We start from the raw sequence: 18,230 nt of genomic DNA on the forward strand, positions 1-18,230 counted from the left end.
GCACTACATAGGGAATAGGGTGCTATTTGGAATGCACCCCTGGTATAGCCATTCCCCTCCCAGAGCCTCGGTCCAGGCCACTGGGCCGCCACTGACCCCTGCTGGGCTGGCTGGATGCCTGGTGGAGGGAGCTGTCACTTTGAACACATCACACCCATCACTCCTGCAGACTCTGTACCGCACTGAGCGGAAGAGCCTGGAGAGATAACCATCTTCCTCTTCCTCCTCCTCTCCTCCTCCCCCTCCAGGTCAAGCGGTCTCGTAGTAAAGGAGGTTTGGCAGGTCCAGACGGGACCAAGTCAGTGTTTGGTCAGATGTGTGCCAAGATGAGCTCCTTCAGCCCAGACAGCCTGCTGCTGCCTCACCGCGTCTGGAAGGTCAAGTTTGTGGGTAGGTTGTTAGCTTCCAGCTCAGTAGGTTGTTAGCTTCATCCTCAGTAGGTTGTTAGGTTCATCCTCAATAGGTTGTTAGGTTCATCCTCAGTAGGTTGTTAGGTTCCCCCTCAGTAGGTTGTTAGGTTCCCCCTCAGTAGGTTGTTAGGTTCCTCCTCAGTAGGTTGTTAGGTTCCTCCTCAGTAGGTTGTTAGGTTCATCCTCAGTAGGTTGTTAGCTTCCAGCTCAGTAGGTTGTTAGCTTCCAGCTCAGTAGGTTGTTAGATTCATCCTCAGTAGGTTGTTAGGTTCATCCTCAGTAGGTTGTTAGGTTCCCCCTCAGTAGGTTGTTAGGTTCCTCCTCAGTAGGTTGTTAGGTTCCCCCTCAGTAGGTTGTTAGGTTCCTCCTCAGTAGGTTGTTAGGTTCCTCCTCAGTAGGTTGTTAGGTTCATCCTCAGTAGGTTGTTAGGTTCATCCTCAGTAGGTTGTTAGGTTCCTCCTCAGTAGGTTGTTAGGTTCATCCTCAGTAGGTTGTTAGGTTCATCCTCAGTAGGTTGTTAGGTTCATCCTCAGTAGGTTGTTAGGTTCCCCCTCAGTAGGTTGTTAGGTTCATCCTCAGTAGGTTGTTAGGTTCATCCTCAGTAGGTTGTTAGGTTCCCCCTCAGTAGGTTGTTAGGTTCATCCTCAGTAGGTTGTTAGGTTCCCCCTCAGTAGGTTGTTAGGTTCCCCCTCAGTAGGTTGTTAGGTTCATCCTCAGTAGGTTGTTAGGTTCATCCTCAGTAGGTTGTTAGGTTCATCCTCAGTAGGTTGTTAGGTTCCCCCTCAGTAGGTTGTTAGGTTCCCCCTCAGTAGGTTGTTAGGTTCCCCCTCAGTAGGTTGTTAGGTTCCTCCTCAGTAGGTTGTTAGGTTCCCCTCAGTAGGTTGTTAGGTTCATCCTCAGTAGGTTGTTAGGTTCCTCCTCAGTAGGTTGTTAGGTTCATCCTCAGTAGGTTGTTAGGTTCCTCCTCAGTAGGTTGTTAGGTTCCCCCTCAGTAGGTTGTTAGGTTCCTCCTCAGTAGGTTGTTAGGTTCCCCCTCAGTAGGTTGTTAGGTTCCTCCTCAGTAGGTTGTTAGGTTCATCCTCAGTAGGTTGTTAGGTTCCTCCTCAGTAGGTTGTTAGGTTCCTCCTCAGTAGGTTGTTAGGTTCCCCCTCAGTAGGTTGTTAGGTTCATCCTCAGTAGGTTGTTAGGTTCCTCCTCAGTAGGTTGTTAGGTTCCCCCTCAGTAGGTTGTTAGGTTCATCCTCAGTAGGTTGTTAGGTTCATCCTCAGTAGGTTGTTAGGTTCATCCTCAGTAGGTTGTTAGCTTCATCCTCAGTAGGTTGTTAGGTTCATCCTCAGTAGGTTGTTAGGTTCATCCTCAGTAGGTTGTTAGGTTCATCCTCAGTAGGTTGTTAGGTTCATCCTCATGAGAGCGTGACACACATTCCTTTCTATGTACTGTTGGAGTCTACTTTCGTAACTGGAGGGTGTGTGTTGCTTCTCACCACTCTGACTTATCTGAGCATTAGGATTGGGGAAATATGCTTGTGGTTAGGTGTTAGGAATGTGGTTAGGTGTTAGGAATGTGGTTTGGGGTTAGGAATGTGGTTAGGTGTTAGGAATGTGGTTTGAGGTTAGGAATGTGGTTTGGGGTTAGGAATGTGGTTAGGTGTTAGGAATGTGGTTAGGTGTTAGGAATGTGGTTTGGGGTTAGGAATGTGGTTAGGTGTTAGGAATGTGGTTAGGTGTTAGGAATGTGGTTAGGGGTTAGGAATGTGGTTAGGGGTTAGGAATGGGGTTAGGGGTTAGGAATGTGGTTAGGTGTTAGGAATGTGGTTAGGGGTTAGGAATGTGGTTAGGTGTTAGGAATGTGGTTTGGGGTTAGGAATGTGGTTAGGGGTTAGGAATGTGGTTTGAGGTTAGGAATGTGGTTTGGGGTTAGGAATGTGGTTTGGGGTTAGGAATGTGGTTAGGGGTTAGGAATGTGGTTAGGGGTTAGGAATGTGGTTAGGAGTTAGGAATGGGGTTAGGGGTCAGGAATGGGGTTAGGGGTTAGGAATGGGGTATGGGGTTAGGGGTTAGGAATGTGGTTAGGGGTTAGGAATGACTGTGCTATCAGATATAGGACACTGAAGAACAGAATCCCTTTAGATTTGTGTTTAGATTTTTGTTCTGTTATTCAATGTGTTTCTATGGGCTAATAGCAGTAAGGACTATCTGTTATTCAATGTGTTTCTATGGGCTAATAGCAGTAAGGACTATCTGTTATTCAATGTGTTTCTATGGGCTAATAGCAGTAAGGACTATCTGTTATTCAATGTGTTTCTATGGGCTAATAGCAGTAAGGACTATCTGTTATTCAATGTGTTTCTATGGGCTAATAGCAGTAAGGACTATCTGTTATTCAATGTGTTTCTAATAGCAGTAAGGACTATCTGTTATTCAATGTGTTTCTATGGGCTAATAGCAGTAAGGACTATCTGTTATTCAATGTGTTTCTATGGGCTAATAGCAGTAAGGACTATCTGTTATTCAATGTGTTTCTATGGGCTAATAGCAGTAAGGACTATCTGTTATTCAATGTGTTTCTATGGGCTAATAGCAGTAAGGACTATCTGTTATTCAATGTGTTTCTATGGGCTAATAGCAGTAAGGACTATCTGTTATTCAATGTGTTTCTAATAGCAGTAAGGACTATCTGTTATTCAATGTGTTTCTATGGGCTAATAGCAGTAAGGACTATCTGTTATTCAATGTGTTTCTATGGGCTAATAGCAGTAAGGACTATCTGTTATTCAATGTGTTTCTAATAGCAGTAAGGACTATCTGTTATTCAATGTGTTTCTATGGGCTAATAGCAGTAAGGACTATCTGTTATTCAATGTGTTTCTATGGGCTAATAGCAGTAAGGACTATCTGTTATTCAATGTGTTTCTATGGGCTAATAGCAGTAAGGACTATCTGTTATTCAATGTGTTTCTAATAGCAGTAAGGACTATCTGTTATTCAATGTGTTTCTATGGGCTAATAGCAGTAAGGACTATCTGTTATTCAATGTGTTTCTAATAGCAGTAAGGACTATCTGTTATTCAATGTGTTTCTATGGGTTAATAGCAGTAAGGACTATCTGTTATTCAATGTGTTTCTATGGGCTAATAGCAGTAAGGACTATCTGTTATTCAATGTGTTTCTATGGGCTAATAGCAGTAAGGACTATCTGTTATTCAATGTGTTTCTAATAGCAGTAAGGACTATCTGTTATTCAATGTGTTTCTATGGGCTAATAGCAGTAAGGACTGTCTGTTATTCAATGTGTTTCTATGGGCTAATAGCAGTAAGGACTATCTGTTATTCAATGTGTTTCTATGGGCTAATAGCAGTAAGGACTATCTGTTATTCAATGTGTTTCTATTGGCTAATAGCAGTAAGGACTATCTGTTATTCAATGTGTTTCTAATAGCAGTAAGGACTGTCTGTTATTCAATGTGTTTCTATGGGCTAATAGCAGTAAGGACTATCTGTTATTCAATGTGTTTATATGGGCTAATAGCAGTAAGACCAAATTCAATGTTTCATCAAAAACATTTTTTATATATATTTTGTTTTAAACCTTAAGGGGTCCTAAAATTCTAAATGAAATAGCTGAATGATACTTGGTTCTGACCATGTTAAAACAATTCCATGTTATCTTAGTTAGAACCTCCCCCAGAGGGTTTTAAGGGGTGTCCGTTATAAAGGTTCAGACTATCGTCTAAAGCATCTGACCAAGAACAAGAAACAATATTTTGTTTCAACTTTAGTGGAATTATCCGCTCTGCCTGGCCTTAGATTCCTCTTTTGCGTTCTGTATCAAATATTTTTTGAGATAGGCTATAGCAAGTAGAAGAATCACTCTGCCCTGCTCCGTGAGACGCCGTTCTTTACTGCGGGGCGCCGTTCAAGTAGGACAATCACTGCCCTGCTCCGTGAGACGCCGTTCTTTACTGCGGGCGCTGTTCAAGTAGGAGCATCACTCTGCCCTGCTCTGAGACGCCGTTCTTTACTGCGGGCGCTGTTCAAGTAGGAGCATCACTCTGCCCTGCTCTGAGACGCCGTTCTTTACTGCGGGCGCTGTTCAAGTAGGAGCATCACTCTGCCCTGCTCCGTGAGACGCCGTTCTTTACTGCGGGGCGCTGTTCAAGTAGGAGCATCACTCTGCCCTGCTCTGAGACGCTGTTCTTTACTGCGGGCGCTGTTCAAGTAGGAGCATCACTCTGCCCTGCTCTGAGACGCCGTTCTTTACTGCGGGCGCTGTTCAAGTAGGAGCATCACTCTGCCCTGCTCTGAGACGCCGTTCTTTACTGCGGGCGCTGTTCAAGTAGGAGCATCACTCTGCCCTGCTCTGAGACGCCGTTCTTTACTGCGGGCGCTGTTCAAGTAGGAGCATCACTCTGCCCTGCTCTGAGACGCCGTTCTTTACTGCGGGCGCTGTTCAAGTAGGAGCATCACTCTGCCCTGCTCTGAGACGCCGTTCTTTACTGCGGGCGCTGTTCAAGTAGGAGCATCACTCTGCCCTGCTCTGAGACGCCGTTCTTTACTGCGGGCGCTGTTCAAGTAGGAGCATCACTCTGCCCTGCTCTGAGACGCCGTTCTTTACTGCGGGCGCTGTTCAAGTTCAAATAGGCTGAACCATCATGTCACCATATCATCAATCATTGTCGATAGACGATACAGTCATAACATCGCCCCAACTCTGTGGATGACTGTGGCAGGGGCTGCAGTGAGTCTATAATAGAGATCTGTGTGTGTGTGTGTGTCCTCTACTAGGTGAGTCTGTGGATGACTGTGGCGGGGGCTACAGTGAGTCCATAGCAGAGATGTGTGAGGAGCTCCAGAACGGTCTGACCCCTCTCCTCATCGTGACCCCTAATGGACGAGACGAGTCAGGAGCGAACAGAGACTGTTTCCTGCTCAACCCTGCAGCCAAGTCAGCTCTGCATATGAACATGTTCAGATTCCTAGGTAGGTATCCTCCCCCTCCGCTCCCTGACCCCTGACCTCTAACCCTGCAGCCAAGTCAGCTCTGCATATGAACATGTTCAGATTCTTAGGTAGGTATCCTCTCCTTCTGCTCCCTGACCCCTGACCCTGCAGCCAAGTCAGCTCTGTACCTAACTATGTTCAGATTCTTAGATAGGTACCCTCTCCCTCCGCTCCCTGACCCCTGACCCTGCAGCCAAGTCAGCTCTGTACCTAACTATGTTCAGATTCCTGGGGGAAGTATAGCCCTAAAACAGGGCTCTCCAACCCTGTTCCTGGAGAGAGACCCTCCTGTAGGTTTTTAACTCCAACCCTGTTCCTGGAGAGAGACCCTCCTGTAGGTTTACACTCCAACCCTGTTCCTGGAGAGAGAACCTCCTGTAGGTTTTTAACTCCAACCCTGTTCCTGGAGCGATACCCTCCTGTAGGTTTTAACTCCAACCCTGTTCCTGGAGAGAGACCCTCCTGTAGGTTTTAACTCCAACCCTGTTCCTGGAGAGAGACCCTCCTGTAGGTTTACACTCCAACCCTGTTCCTGGAGCGATACCCTCCTGTAGGTTTTAACTCCAACCCTGTTCCTGGAGAGAAACCCTCCTGTATGTTTTAACTCCTGAAATGTCGGTTAATGGCTCAGCACTACCATCCGGGCAGTTCGTCCTCAGTCTAAACCCTTTCCCAGTCTAATAGAGATGTGAAACGTTTGACCTCTGTCATTGCCAACAAAGGGTATATAACAAACTTTTGAGAAACTTTTGTTATTGACCAAATACTTATTTTCCACCATAATTTGCAAATAAATTAATTAAACATCCTACAATGTGATTTTCTGGAGAGAAAAAAAATCTAATTTTGTCTGTCATAGTTGTAGTGTACCTATGATGAAAATTACAGGCCTCTCATCTTTTTAAGTGGGAGAACTTGCACAATTGGTGGCTGACTAAATACTTTTTTGCCCCACTGTATCTCTGTCCTTTATCTCTGTCCTTTATCTCTGTCTCAACCCTAACCCAGTCTAATGGAGATCTCTGTCCTCTGTCTCAACCCTAACCCAGTCTAATGGAGATCTCTGTCCTGGATCTCTGTCTCAACCCTAACCCAGTCTAATGGAAATCTCTGTCCTGTATCTCTGTCTCAACCCTAACCCAGTCTAATGGAGATCTCTGTCCTCTGTCTCAACCCTAACCCAGTCTAATGGAGATCTCTGTCCTTTATCTCTGTCTCAACCCTAACCCAGTCTAATGGAGATCTCTGTCCTTTATCTCTGTCCTTTATCTCTGTCCTTTATCTCTGTCCTCTGTCTCAACCCTAACCCAGTCTAATGGAGATCTCTGTCCTGTAGGAGTGCTCCTGGGAATAGCCATCCGTACCGGATCCCCTCTCAGTCTCAACCTGGCTGAACCTGTCTGGAAACAGCTGGCTGGGATGAACCTCACCATCGCTGACCTTAGTGAGGTACTGAACCTGCACTGTCTGCTCGTGTGTGTCTGTGTTGACTGTCAGTAAGTTCAGGACTTAGTTAGAAGTGTGTGTGTGTGTTGGGAGGGAGGGGTGCTGTGGGAGGGAGGGGTGCTGTGGGAGGGAGGGGTGCTGTGGGAGGGAGGGAGGGGTGCTGTGGGAGGGAGGGAGGAGTGCTGTGGGAGGGAGGGAGGGAGGGAGGGGTGCTGTGTGTGTTTGGGAGGGAGGGGTGCTGTGTGTGTTTGGGAGGGAGGGGTGCTGTGGGAGGGAGGGAGGGAGGGAGGGGTGCTGTGTGTGTTTGGGAGGGAGGGGTGCTGTGTGTGTGTTGGGAGGGAGGGGTGCTGAGGGAGGGGTGCTGAGGGAGGGAGGGTGCTGAGGGAGGGAGGGGTGCTGTGTGTGTGTTGGGAGGGAGGGGTGCTGAGGGAGGGAGGGGTGCTGTGTGTGTGTTGGGAGGGAGGGGTGCTGTGCTCTGACTGTGTTGACTACATGTACCTTCTACTGTAGTTAACAGGCTGGGTTATAGTGTTGACTACATGTACCTTCTACTGTAGTTAACAGGCTGGGTTATAGTGTTGACTACATGTACCTTCTACTGTAGTTAACAGGCTGGGTTATAGTGTTGACTACTACTACTGTAGTTAACAGGCTGGGTTATAGTGTTGACTACTACTACTGTAGTTAACAGGCTGGGTTATAGTGTTGACTACTACTACTGTAGTTAACAGGCTGGGTTATAGTGTTGACTACTACTACTGTAGTTAACAGGCTGGGTTATAGTGTTGACTACTACTACTGTAGTTAACAGGCTGGGTTATAGTGTTGACTACTACTACTGTAGTTAACAGGCTGGGTTATAGTGTTGACTACTACTACTGTAGTTAACAGGCTGGGTTATAGTGTTGACTACTACTACTGTAGATAACAGGCTGGGTTATAGTGTTGACTACATGTACCTTCTACTGTAGTTAACAGGCTGGGTTATAGTGTTGACTACATGTACCTTCTACTGTAGTTAACAGGCTGGGTTATAGTGTTGACTACATGTACCTTCTACTGTAGTTAACAGGCTGGGTTATAGTGTTGACTACTACTACTGTAGTTAACAGGCTGGGTTATAGTGTTGACTACTACTACTGTAGTTAACAGGCTGGGTTATAGTGTTGACTACTACTACTGTAGTTAACAGGCTGGGTTATAGTGTTGACTACTACTACTGTAGTTAACAGGCTGGGTTATAGTGTTGACTACTACTACTGTAGTTAACAGGCTGGGTTATAGTGTTGACTACTACTACTGTAGTTAACAGGCTGGGTTATAGTGTTGACTACTACTACTGTAGTTAACAGGCTGGGTTATAGTGTTGACTACTACTACTGTAGTTAACAGGCTGGGTTATAGTGTTGACTACTACTACTGTAGTTAACAGGCTGGGTTATAGTGTTGACTACATGTACCTTCTACTGTAATTAACAGGCTGGGTTATAGTGTTGACTACATGTACCTTCTACTGTAATTAACAGGCTGGGTTATAGTGTTGACTACATGTACCTTCTACTGTAGATAACAGGCTGGGTTATAGTGTTGACTACATGTACCTTCTACTGTAGTTAACAGGCTGGGTTATAGTGTTGACTACATGTACCTTCTACTGTAGTTAACAGGCTGGGTTATAGTGTTGACTACATGTACCTTCTACTGTAGTTAACAGGCTGGGTTATAGTGTTGACTACTACTACTGTAGTTAACAGGCTGGGTTATAGTGTTGACTACATGTACCTTCTACTGTAGTGTGAGACTGTGTGTGAGAGACTAGTGTTTACTGTGGTACCGTGTGCATCTCTCCTGCGTCCACGCTGTAATCATGAGATTCTGGAACGTGTTCAGCCTGACCGTGATACAGGAAGAGGCTGTTTCCTCACAAAAGCCTCTGTTGTCACGCGGGTTAGCCCCCAAAGCTTTACTGAAGGTTACACAGGAATTTACCCAGCGCCAGAATACAGCCAGAGAGCGTCACTCACCCAGTCATACTGTGTATCCACTCTGATAGTAATCAGAGAGGACTCGCATGCAAAATGTGAGTTATGACTTTCACTTAAAACAATGTCAAAAATGCATTCCTCTCCTAAGAGCCAACTCCCATGAGATTCCCGTTCAAGGTCTCGTAGACTGTAGAGATGGACAGTCAAGTGAAAAACACACATTTAGATGGAAAACACATACAACTATAGGCAAGGCCACTGGTCTTTTCTCGTGTCATTTCTACACTTGTATTTGAATGGAGTGCTGTTCTCTTCCTCTTCAGGTGGATAAAGACTTTATACCTGGCCTGATGTACATCAGAGACAACGAGGCCACGGCTGAGGAGTTTGAGGGCATGACTCTCCCCTTCACAGTCCCTAACGCCAGCGGACAGGATATCCAGCTCAGCTCTAAATACTCCCACATCACCCTGGAGAACAGGGCCGAGTATGTCCGCCTCGCCATCAACTACAGGTGAAAACAACTACATATATATCACCAGTGTTCCCTCTAAACTGGGTGCTACCGATCACCAGTGTTCCTACTGATCACCAGTGTTCCTACTGATCACCAGTGTTCCTACTGATCACCAGTGTTCCTACTGATCACCAGTGTTCCCTCTAAACTGGGTCCTACCGATCACCAGCGTTCCCTCTAAAGTGGGTGCTACTGATCACCAGCGTTCCCTCTAAACTGGGTGCTACTGATCACCAGCGTTCCCTCTAAACTGGGTGCTACCGATCACCAGCGTTCCCTCTAAACTGGGTGCTACCGATCACCAGCGTTCCCTCTAAACTGGGTGCTACCGATCACCAGCGTTCCCTCTAAACTGGGTGCTACCGATCACCAGTGTTCCTACTGATCACCAGCGTTCCCTCTAAACTGGGTGCTACTGATCACCAGTGTTCCCTCTAAACTGGGTGCTACTGATCACCAATGTTCCCTCTAAACTGGGTGCTACTGATCACCAGTGTTCCCTCTAAACTGGGTGCTACCGATCACCAGCGTTCCCTCTAAACTGGGTGCTACCGATCACCAGTGTTCCTACTGATCACCAGCGTTCCCTCTAAACTGGGTGCTACTGATCACCAGCGTTCCCTCTAAACTGGGTGCTACTGATCACCAGCGTTGCCTCTAAACTGGGTGCTACTGATCACCAGCGTTGCCTCTAAACTGGGTGCTACTGATCACCAGCGTTCCCTCTAAACTGGGTGCTACTGATCACCAGCGTTCCCTCTAAACTGGGTGCTACTGATCACCAGCGTTCCCTCTAAACTGGGTGCTACTGATCACCAGCGTTCCCTCTAAACTCGGTGCTACTGATCACCAGCGTTCCCTCTAAACTGGGTGCTACTGATCACCAGCGTTCCCTCTAAACTGGGTGCTACTGATCACCAGCGTTCCCTCTAAACTGGGTGCTACCGATCACCAATGTTCCCTCTAAACTGGGTGCTACCGATCACCAATGTTCCCTCTAAACTGGGTGCTACCGATCACCAATGTTCCCTCTAAACTGGGTGCTACCGATCACCAATGTTCCCTGTAAACTGGGTGCTACCGATCACCAATGTTCCCTCTAAACTGGGTCCTACCGATCACCAATGTTCCCTCTAAACTGGTTGCTACCGATCACCAATGTTCCCTCTAAACTGGGTGCTACTGATCACCAATGTTCCCTCTAAACTGGGTGCTACTGATCACCAGTGTTCCTACTGATCACCAGTGTTCCTACCGATCACCAGTGTTCCCTCTAAACTGGATGCTACTGATCACCAGTGTTCCTACCGATCACCAGTGTTCCCTCTAAACTGGGTGCTACTGATCACCAGTGTTCCTACCGATCACCAGTGTTCCCTCTAAACTGGGTGCTACTGATCACCAGTGTTCCTACTGATCACCAGTGTTCCTACTGATCACCAGTGTTCCTACTGATCACCAGTGTTCCCTCTAAACTGGGTGCTACTGATCACCAGTGTTCCTACCGATCACCAGTGTTCCCTCTAAACTGGGTGCTACTGATCACCAGTGTTCCCTCTAAACTGGGTGCTACTGATCACCAGTGTTCCCTCTAAACTGGGTGCTACTGGTCACCAGTGTTCCCTCTAAACTGGGTGCTACTGATCACCAGTGTTCCCTCTAAACTGGGTGCTACTGATCACCAGTGTTCCCTCTAAACTGGGTGCTACTGATCACCAATGTTCCCTCTAAACTGGGTGCTACTGATCACCAGTGTTCCTACCGATCACCAGTGTTCCCTCTAAACTGGGTGCTACTGATCACCAGTGTTCCTACCGATCACCAGTGTTCCCTCTAAACTGGGTGCTACTGATCACCAGTGTTCCCTCTAAACTGGGTGCTACTGATCACCAGTGTTCCCTCTAAACTGGGTGCTACTGATCACCAGTGTTTCCTCTAAACTGGGTGCTACTGATCACCAGTGTTTCCTCTAAACTGGGTGCTATTGATCACCAGTGTTCCCTCTAAACTGGGTCCTACCGATCACCAGTGTTCCCTCTAAACTGGGTGCTACTGATCACCAGTGTTCCTACCGATCACCAGTGTTCCCTCTAAACTGGGTGCTACTGATCACCAGTGTTCCCTCTAAACTGGGTGCTACTGATCACCAGTGTTTCCTCTAAACTGGGTGCTACTGATCACCAGTGTTTCCTCTAAACTGGGTGCTACTGATCACCAGTGTTCCCTCTAAACTGGGTCCTACCGATCACCAGTGTTCCCTCTAAACTGGGTGCTACTGATCACCAGTGTTCCTACCGATCACCAGTGTTCCCTCTAAACTGGGTGCTACTGATCACCAGTGTTCCCTCTAAACTGGGTGCTACTGATCACCAGTGTTCCCTCTAAACTGGGTGCTACTGATCACCAGTGTTCCTACCGATCACCAGTGTTCCCTCTAAACTGGGTGCTACTGATCACCAGTGTTCCTACCGATCACCAGTGTTCCCTCTAAACTGGGTGCTACTGATCACCAGTGTTCCCTCTAAACTGGGTGCTACTGATCACCAGTGTTCCTCTAAACTGGGTGCTACTGATCACCAGTGTTTCCTCTAAACTGGGTGCTACTGATCACCAGTGTTTCCTCTAAACTGGGTGCTATTGATCACCAGTGTTCCCTCTAAACTGGGTCCTACCGATCACCAGTGTTCCCTCTAAACTGGGTGCTACTGATCACCAGTGTTCCTACCGATCACCAGTGTTCCCTCTAAACTGGGTGCTACTGGTCACCAGTGTTCCTCTAAACTGGGTGCTACTGATCACCAGTGTTCCTCTAAACTGGGTGCTACTGATCACCAGTGTTCCCTCTAAACTGGGTGCTACTGATCACCAATGTTCCTCTAAACTGGGTGCTACTGATCACCAGTGTTCCTACCGATCACCAGTGTTCCCTCTAAACTGGGTGCTACTGATCACCAGTGTTCCTACCGATCACCAGTGTTCCCTCTAAACTGGGTGCTACTGATCACCAGTGTTCCCTCTAAACTGGGTGCTACTGATCACCAGTGTTCCCTCTAAACTGGGTGCTACTGATCACCAGTGTTTCCTCTAAACTGGGTGCTACTGATCACCAGTGTTTCCTCTAAACTGGGTGCTATTGATCACCAGTGTTCCTCTAAACTGGGTCCTACCGATCACCAGTGTTCCCTCTAAACTGGGTGCTACTGATCACCAGTGTTCCTACCGATCACCAGTGTTCCCTCTAAACTGGGTGCTACTGATCACCAGTGTTCCCTCTAAACTGGGTGCTACTGATCACCAGTGTTTCCTCTAAACTGGGTGCTACTGATCACCAGTGTTTCCTCTAAACTGGGTGCTACTGATCACCAGTGTTCCTCTAAACTGGGTCCTACCGATCACCAGTGTTCCTCTAAACTGGGTGCTACTGATCACCAGTGTTCCTACCGATCACCAGTGTTCCCTCTAAACTGGGTGCTACTGATCACCAGTGTTCCCTCTAAACTGGGTGCTACTGATCACCAGTGTTCCCTCTAAACTGGGTGCTACTGATCACCAGTGTTCCCTCTAAACTGGGTGCTACTGATCACCAGTGTTCCCTCTAAACTGGGTGCTACTGATCACCAGTGTTCCTCTAAACTGGGTGCTACTGATCACCAGTGTTCCCTCTAAACTGGGTGCTACTGATCACCAGTGTTTCCTCTAAACTGGGTGCTACTGATCACCAGTGTTTCCTCTAAACTGGGTGCTACTGATCACCAGTGTTCCTCTAAACTGGGTCCTACCGATCACCAGTGTTCCTCTAAACTGGGTGCTACTGATCACCAGTGTTCCTACCGATCACCAGTGTTCCTCTAAACTGGGTGCTACTGATCACCAGTGTTCCCTCTAAACTGGGTGCTACTGATCACCAGTGTTCCCTCTAAACTGGGTGCTACTGATCACCAGTGTTCCCTCTAAACTGGGTGCTACTGATCACCAGTGTTCCCTCTAAACTGGGTGCTACTGATCACCAGTGTTCCCTCTAAACTGGGTGCTACTGATCACCAGTGTTCCCTCTAAACTGGGTGCTACTGATCACCAATGTTCCCTCTAAACTGGGTGCTACTGATCACCAGTGTTCCTACCGATCACCAGTGTTCCCTCTAAACTGGGTGCTACTGATTACCAGAGTGTGTTGTAGTCTGTCCTCCAGAGTGTGTTGTAGTCTGTCCTCCAGAGTGTGTTGTAGTCTGTCCTCCAGAGTGTGTTGTAGTCTGTCCTCCAGAGTGTGTTGTAGTCTGTCCTCCAGAGTGTGTTGTAGTCTGTCCTCCAGAGTGTGTGTGTAGTCTGTCCTCCAGAGTGTGTGTGTAGTCTGTCCTCCAGAGTGTGTGTGTAGTCTGTCCTCCAGAGTGTGTGTGTAGTCTGTCCTCCAGAGTGTGTTGTAGTCTGTCCTCCAGAGTGTGTGTGTAGTCTGTCCTCCAGAGTGTGTGTGTAGTCTGTCCTCCAGAGTGTGTGTTGTAGTCTGTCCTCCAGAGTGTGTGTTGTAGTCTGTCCTCCAGAGTGTGTGTTGTAGTCTGTCCTCCAGAGTGTGTGTTGTAGTCTGTCCTCCAGAGTGTGTGTTGTAGTCTGTCCTCCAGAGTGTGTGTTGTAGTCTGTCCTCCAGAGTGTGTAGTCTGTCCTCCAGAGTGTGTGTGTAGTCTGTCCTCCAGAGTGTGTGTGTAGTCTGTCCTCCAGAGTGTGTGTGTAGTCTGTCCTCCAGAGTGTGTGTTGTAGTCTGTCCTCCAGAGTGTGTGTTGTAGTCTGTCCTCCAGAGTGTGTGTTGTAGTCTGTCCTCCAGAGTGTGTGTTGTAGTCTGTCCTCCAGAGTGTGTGTGTAGTCTGTCCTCCAGAGTGTGTGTTGTAGTCTGTCCTCCAGAGTGTGTGTTGTAGTCTGTCCTCCAGAGTGTGTGTTGTAGTCTGTCCTCCAGAGTGTGTGTTGTAGTCTGTCCTCCAGAGTGTGTGTGTAGTCTGTCCTCCAGAGTGTGTGTGTAGTCTGTCCTCCAGAGTGTGTGTGTAGTCTGTCCTCCAGAGTGTGTGTGTAGTCTGTCCTCCAGAGTGTGTGTGTAGTCTGTCCTCCAGAGTGTGTGTTGTAGTCTGTCCTCCAGAGTGTGTGTTGTAGTCTGTCCTCCAGAGTGTGTGTTGTAGTCTGTCCTCCAGAGTGTGTGTTGTAGTCTGTCCTCCAGAGTGTGTAGTCTGTCCTCCAGAGTGTGTGTTGTAGTCTGTCCTCCAGAGTGTGTAGTCTGTCCTCCAGAGTGTGTGTTGTAGTCTGTCCTCCAGAGTGTGTAGTCTGTCCTCCAGAGTGTGTAGTCTGTCCTCCAGAGTGTGTAGTCTGTCCTCCAGAGTGTGTAGTCTGTCCTCCAGAGTGTGTGTGTAGTCTGTCCTCCAGAGTGTGTGTGTAGTCTGTCCTCCAGAGTGTGTGTGTAGTCTGTCCTCCAGAGTGTGTGTTGTAGTCTGTCCTCCAGAGTGTGTGTGTAGTCTGTCCTCCAGAGTGTGTGGTGTAGTCTATCCTCCAGAGTGTGTGGTGTAGTCTATCCTCCAGAGTGTGTGTTGTAGTCTGTCCTCCAGAGTGTGTAGTCTGTCCTCCAGAGTGTGTAGTCTGTCCTCCAGAGTGTGTAGTCTGTCCTCCAGAGTGTGTAGTCTGTCCTCCAGAGTGTGTGTGTAGTCTGTCCTCCAGAGTGTGTGTGTAGTCTGTCCTCCAGAGTGTGTGTTGTAGTCTGTCCTCCAGAGTGTGTAGTCTGTCCTCCAGAGTGTGTGTAGTCTGTCCTCCAGAGTGTGTGTGTAGTCTGTCCTCCAGAGTGTGTGTTGTAGTCTGTCCTCCAGAGTGTGTGTTGTAGTCTGTCCTCCAGAGTGTGTGTGTAGTCTGTCCTCCAGAGTGTGTGGTGTAGTCTATCCTCCAGAGTGTGTGGTGTAGTCTATCCTCCAGAGTGTGTGGTGTAGTCTATCCTCCAGAGTGTGTGTTGTAGTCTATCCTCCAGAGTGTGTGTTGTAGTCTGTCCTCCAGAGTGTGTAGTCTGTCCTCCAGAGTGTGTGTGTAGTCTGTCCTCCAGAGTGTGTGTGTAGTCTGTCCTCCAGAGTGTGTGTGTAGTCTGTCCTCCAGAGTGTGTGTGTAGTCTGTCCTCCAGAGTGTGTGTGTAGTCTGTCCTCCAGAGTGTGTGTTGTAGTCTGTCCTCCAGAGTGTGTGTTGTAGTCTGTCCTCCAGAGTGTGTGTTGTAGTCTGTCCTCCAGAGTGTGTGTTGTAGTCTGTCCTCCAGAGTGTTGTGTGTTTGTGTGTCTCTTCAAGTAGGACTGAGAATTACCAGGGACCTCACAATATATCACTTAGGTGCCGATACTGATATGAATATTTTTTTAAACAAATTAATACCTGGAATCACGTATCAAAATAATCGTCCAAAACTACACTGAACCAAAATAGAAACGCAACATGCAACAATCTCAGGTTTTACTGACTCAGTTCATAGAAGGAAATCAGTCAAATGAAATACATTTATTAGGTCCTAATCTATGGAGGTCACATGACTGGGAATACATTCATTAGGTCCTAATCTATGGAGGTCACATGACTGGGAATACATTCATTAGGTCCTAATCTATGGAGGTCACATGACTGGGAATACATTCATTAGGTCCTAATCTATGGAGGTCAAATGACTGGGAATACATTCATTAGGTCCTAATCTATGGAGGTCACATGACTGGGAATACATTCATTAGGTCCTAATCTATGGAGGTCAAATGACTGGGAATACATTCATTAGGTCCTAATCTATGGAGGTCACATGACTGGGAATACATTCATTAGGTCCTAATCTATGGAGGTCAAATGACTGGGAATGCATTCATTAGGTCCTAATCTATGGAGGTCACATGACTGGGAATACATTCATTAGGTCCTAATCTATGGATGATGTCACATGACTGGGAATCCAGATAAAAACAAAGGTGAGGCGGTGGATCAGAAAACCAGTGAACAGAATAAAGCATAGCAGTGTGAACAGACAACACGGAGTTACAACACAGAGTTACACCAGTCAGTATCTGACCAGCATTCACATCATGCAGCAGATACATCTCCTTCACATAGAGTTGATCAGGCTGTTGATTGTGGCTTGTGGAATGTCGTCCCACTCCTCTTCAACGGCTGTACGAAGTACAAAGTGCTGGATATTGATGGGAAACTGGAATACGCTGTCGTGCAGGTCGATCCAGAGCATCCCAAACATGCTCAATGGGTGACATGTATGGTAAGGGTAGGCCATGGAAGAACAGAGACATTCTCAGCTTCCAGGAATTGTGTTCAGATCCTTGCGACATGGGGCTGTGCATTATCCTGCTGAAACATGAGGTGATGGAGGAGGATGAATGGCACAACAATGGGCCCCAGGATCTCGTCACGATATCTCTGTGCATTCAAATTGCCGTCGATAAAATGCAATTGTGTTCATTGTCCGTAGCTTATGCCTGCCCATACTATAACCCCACCATGGGGGCTCTCTGTTCACAACGTTGACATCAGTAAACACCATACCATAACCCCCCCACCATGGGGCTCTCTGTTCACAACGTTGACATCAGTAAACACCATACCATAACCCCCCCACCATGGGGGCTCTCTGTTCACAACGTTGACATCAGTAAACACCATACCATAACCCCCCCACCATGGGGCCCTCTGTTCACAACGTTGACATCAGTAAACACCATACCATAACCCCACCATGGGGCTCTGTTCACAACGTTGACATTAGCAAACTGCACACGGTGTCTGCTATCTGCCCGGGACAGTTGAAACCAGGATTCATCCGTGAAGAGCACACTTCTCCAGCATGACAGTGGCCATCGAAGGTGAGCATGAAGTCGGTTACGACGCAGAACTGCAGTCAGATCAAGACTCTAGTGAGGATGACAAGCACGCAGATGAGCTTTCCTGAGACGGGTTCTGACAAGTTTGTTCAGGAAATCTTTGGTTGTGCGAACCCACAGTTTCATCAGCTGTTCGGGTGGCTGGTCTGACAATCCCACAGGTGAAGAAGCCGGATGTGGAGGTCCTGGGTTGGCGTGGTTACACGTGGTCTGCGGTTGTGAGGCAGGTTGGACTTCCACATTCTCTAAAACAACATTGGATGTGGCTTATGGTAGAGAAATGAACATTCAATGCTCTGACAACAGCTCTGGTGGACATTCCTACAGTCAGCATACCAAGTGTACGCTCCCTCAAAACTTGAGACATCTGTGGCCTTGTGTTATGTGACAAAACTGCACATTCTAGAGTGGCCTTTTATTGTCCCCAGCACAAGGTGCACCTGTGTAATGATCATTCTCTTTAATCAGCTTCTTGATATGCCACACCTGTCAGGCGGATGGATAAAAATCTGTGCACAAAATTTGAGAGAAATAAGGTTTTTGTTGAGTATGGAACTTTTCAGGGACTTTCTATGACAGCTCATGAAACATGGGACCAACACTTTGCTTTTTATATTTTTGTTCAGTATAATATTGCGGAATGTAACTGTAGGGATTTCTGTTCTCTATATTCATCCTGGTTTTACCACGTGTCCCTGTCTGTCTCCCCCAGGCTCCATGAGTTTGATGAGCAGGTGTCAGCTGTGAGGGAAGGGATGGCTCGGGTCGTACCTGTCCCTCTGCTCTCCCTCTTCACAGGATATGAGCTAGAGACAATGGTAAGTACAAACAGAACTAGTTTACAGTGAAGCGGGGTAGATACTGTTGAATGATCCCACAGTTTTATTGTGCAACATTCTGATCCGCTTGTATTCCACAGGCATTAATAGCATCTAGAATACTATTTGGCTTCATTGAAGGCTATATGGAACTCTGTCATGTTGTCTCGCTCTCTG

The 18,230-nt window shown here is 47.3% G+C and overlaps 1 protein-coding gene across 1 annotated transcript in view; it reads left to right on the forward strand.

Annotated features, from left to right (window-relative positions):
- The window catches only part of LOC124018229 (E3 ubiquitin-protein ligase HERC2-like), a gene marked incomplete at its 5' end in the record, with an annotated part of 35,022 nt that extends 16,924 nt beyond the window's left edge, over positions 1 to 18,098 (forward strand). Inside the window, 5 exons of the mRNA XM_046333489.1 lie at positions 249 to 390; positions 5,195 to 5,389; positions 6,747 to 6,859; positions 9,165 to 9,355; positions 17,948 to 18,098. Of these exons, the coding sequence (XP_046189445.1) occupies positions 249 to 390; positions 5,195 to 5,389; positions 6,747 to 6,859; positions 9,165 to 9,355; positions 17,948 to 18,083 (777 nt within the window). The remainder of the gene's footprint in view (positions 1 to 248; positions 391 to 5,194; positions 5,390 to 6,746; positions 6,860 to 9,164; positions 9,356 to 17,947) is intronic.
- Between the last annotated feature and the right edge of the window lie 132 nt (positions 18,099 to 18,230).

The sequence above is a fragment of the Oncorhynchus gorbuscha genome, unplaced genomic scaffold (assembly GCF_021184085.1).
Source record: "Oncorhynchus gorbuscha isolate QuinsamMale2020 ecotype Even-year unplaced genomic scaffold, OgorEven_v1.0 Un_scaffold_4391, whole genome shotgun sequence".
In the NCBI taxonomy this organism is placed as follows: domain Eukaryota; kingdom Metazoa; phylum Chordata; class Actinopteri; order Salmoniformes; family Salmonidae; genus Oncorhynchus; species Oncorhynchus gorbuscha.